Raw genomic sequence first — 2,789 nt, 5'->3', positions numbered from 1 at the left:
ATTTGATTGACAGATGACCGTTGATATATGATTGGCTGAATTTAGGTGTTCAGGCTGACGTTTTTTAAATAGACATTTTCTAACTTTTGAGACATTGAGTACATTTATATACATGTTTAAGGCAGAAATGTTAGTTATTCATATGTTGGTTATTTGTTCATATTCTCAGGATGCAAATCAAAGTAGTATTTATACTGACCAGAGTTCTCCTGGCCTTCATCAGGGTGACGGTGATTCCATCCACCGTGACGTAGAGCTTCCTCAGGTAGGACACGCCCGGCGCACCCCGCTCTTCATTCTTTGCCTCCACAGAGAACCAAGGACCTGCACCGACACCAAAGCCACATAATAACCTACTCAACTTGGTTCTATTTCCTGTAGATCTGTTCACTATTTGATTCATTTTATCACATTTACATTTTGTTGCTAAGAAATTATTTTTAGTGACTTCATATATACACATTATCTTTTTGTCCAGTTGCATTTTTTGCAATTTAAAAAAGATTCAAATGCATAAAAAATATTCTATATATTTAAAACATGTTCCATAGAAACTCACCATGAATTTATAATAAAACATTACACATTTGGAATTGTTTTTCAGTTATTTTAAGAATACTATGTGGTTTGAATGTCCTTCATCCGCGACTCTTCTCTAAAAATCTTTACAATGACTTATATATGACATAACCCAGTTTCATTCTTTAACATTTAAAGATTGCCCTTTCTATTAAAATCATAATTTTCATACACATTTAGTTTGATGATTTCCATCTCATGAAATGTCATGTGGCGTTTCCCTAAAATATTTACAGAAGCGTAATGCATTCACCAAAAAAAAAAAAAAAAAAATCAGACTGCTTATCTCATAATTAGATTAGATAACAATCTCGTAATTATGAGATAAGCTGTCTGATATTTTTTCTTCGGTGAATACAATATGCTTCTGTAAATGATCACCGCCTTAGGTCTTTTATTTTAACAGAACTCCAAGGACAGGAAGTTGCATCATACAGGAGAGCACATGCACAGCAGCTAGCAGGTTTGTTACTTTCTCTCAACTTCTGACACACGGTTTGAGTTTCGTAAGGTTTCACCATGTGGTGTGACCTTAAAACAACAACTAATATTAGGTGTTTAACAAATATAGATTTTTATAATACATTTATACAGTAATGTTTTGCGTAGATGCTAATTCTTAGCCACTTAGCAATGATTTTCATTGGAAATTTCATGTGGGAAAACTAACGATCATCAGAGAGCTTTTCATGAAAACATGAACTTCAGCTACTGAAAGTTTTCAGGAATTGCTGCAAAGTTTAATTAGCCATAAACACGGCTTTTTCGCGCAGGCGCATACCTGTGTTGTTCTTGCATGTTCTGGCCAGTGTGTAAGTGCAGGTTCCCATAAAGCTGTAGTACTTCTTGTCAAAAGTATTGTAGTGAGGATCCCCTGAAACAACGCAGTCCTGGAAGCCTGAAAAAGAACAACAAAAAACCTTAAAACACATTCAAAGCTCAAAGAACTGATTAGTAAAGCATTAAGAGGATAGACGCACTAGTCCCTCACATCATGACCTACAAATTAGTGACATATGTGCTGTATTCAACACTTACTAGAAGGATAGCAGCCTAATTCTCCATCCTGGACTTTGCACTCGTGCTTTGGAGGACACTCAGAGGCTTCACAGGTGACATTGGGTGAATCACACCTGCACTTCAGCTTACAGTCGTCCAAATAAAACTCCTCTTCAGGCTGAAATGAAGAAAACATTCTGGAAAATCAACTTTTCTACTTCTTTAATATGCAAAATGTATAGAAGCAGATAAAATCAAATGATTATTATATTGATACATTAGCTTTAAATTAAAAGTTACACATTTATATACCTCGTAATACTGGCCATTGGTGTGAGTACAGCCACAGGTATTCTTCGGGACACATTTGCCAGCACTTAGAACGTAACCAGGATCGCACACACACCCCTCAGAGCATGGTCCACCACACGAGGGAGGTTTTCCAGAGCAGGTCTCTGGACAGGGGTCAGCACAGGGCTCAAAATGGCTGTTGGACGGGCAATTTAGTGCTAGAAATGGGAAATCCAGCAAATGTCAGTGATGGGGCCCAAACAAGATTAGAAATGCAGTACAGATCTCATAAGAAACATGAAGATACTTTCTTGACAAGTATTCATCTTTAGACGTTACAATACAAATCACAGCTAGTGTTTTATAGCTAGCAGCATTTGGTTAAGTAGCTCTGTGTTAAAATTTTTTCATAATTATATTTTGCGTATATTTCAAAAATTCAGATGAAATGAAAGCTCTTTATAACCCTGTCACAGCTTGCTGATTTATCAAGCGTGTACCTGACGTCCCAGAATCTCCTAAAACGTTGGCCTAAGACGCTGAACTTTCTATGGATTTTTTCCATTTTTGGCGTAAACATAGAGTATTCATAACGAGCCCAGAACTTATGCATAACGCACGGCAGCGTAACGCCCATGAAATGATGGGCAAAGTCTGCTGTTTCCTCTGTAATGGGGTTGGGGTTGTGATGATAGCGGGAAGGAATCAACTCAATTGCTGAATTATAGGTTTTTGAAAGCTGAAATCTGAACCCACCCCCCGCACTTTATTCTTTCCTGCTATCTTCGCTACCCCCACCCCTTTACAGGGTAACAGAAGACCTCGCCTATTTAGCCAGGCCAACAACTCTCTTTAACAACCCCCCTTTGAGAGACATAGACAGGCTAACAAAGAAGCCAAACGACCCCCATTCCAAAGGG

The 2,789-nt window shown here is 37.9% G+C and overlaps 1 protein-coding gene across 1 annotated transcript in view; it reads right to left on the bottom strand.

The window, feature by feature from the left end:
• Positions 1 to 2,789, bottom strand: part of LOC107100680 (zonadhesin-like) — a 50,719-nt gene that overhangs the window by 25,146 nt on the left and 22,784 nt on the right. The window contains exons 29-33 of the mRNA XM_015399255.1: positions 2,662 to 2,669; positions 1,891 to 2,087; positions 1,618 to 1,756; positions 1,361 to 1,477; positions 200 to 324 (exon numbers count right to left, since the gene is read on the bottom strand). Coding sequence (XP_015254741.1) covers positions 200 to 324; positions 1,361 to 1,477; positions 1,618 to 1,756; positions 1,891 to 2,087; positions 2,662 to 2,669 — 586 coding nt within the window. The remainder of the gene's footprint in view (positions 1 to 199; positions 325 to 1,360; positions 1,478 to 1,617; positions 1,757 to 1,890; positions 2,088 to 2,661; positions 2,670 to 2,789) is intronic.

The sequence above is a fragment of the Cyprinodon variegatus genome, unplaced genomic scaffold, assembly GCF_000732505.1.
Source record: "Cyprinodon variegatus isolate N-32 unplaced genomic scaffold, C_variegatus-1.0 Scaffold1000, whole genome shotgun sequence".
NCBI lineage: Eukaryota > Metazoa > Chordata > Actinopteri > Cyprinodontiformes > Cyprinodontidae > Cyprinodon > Cyprinodon variegatus.
Note: the sequence above shows the minus strand (reverse complement) of the source record. Positions and strands in the feature narration are given on the sequence as shown.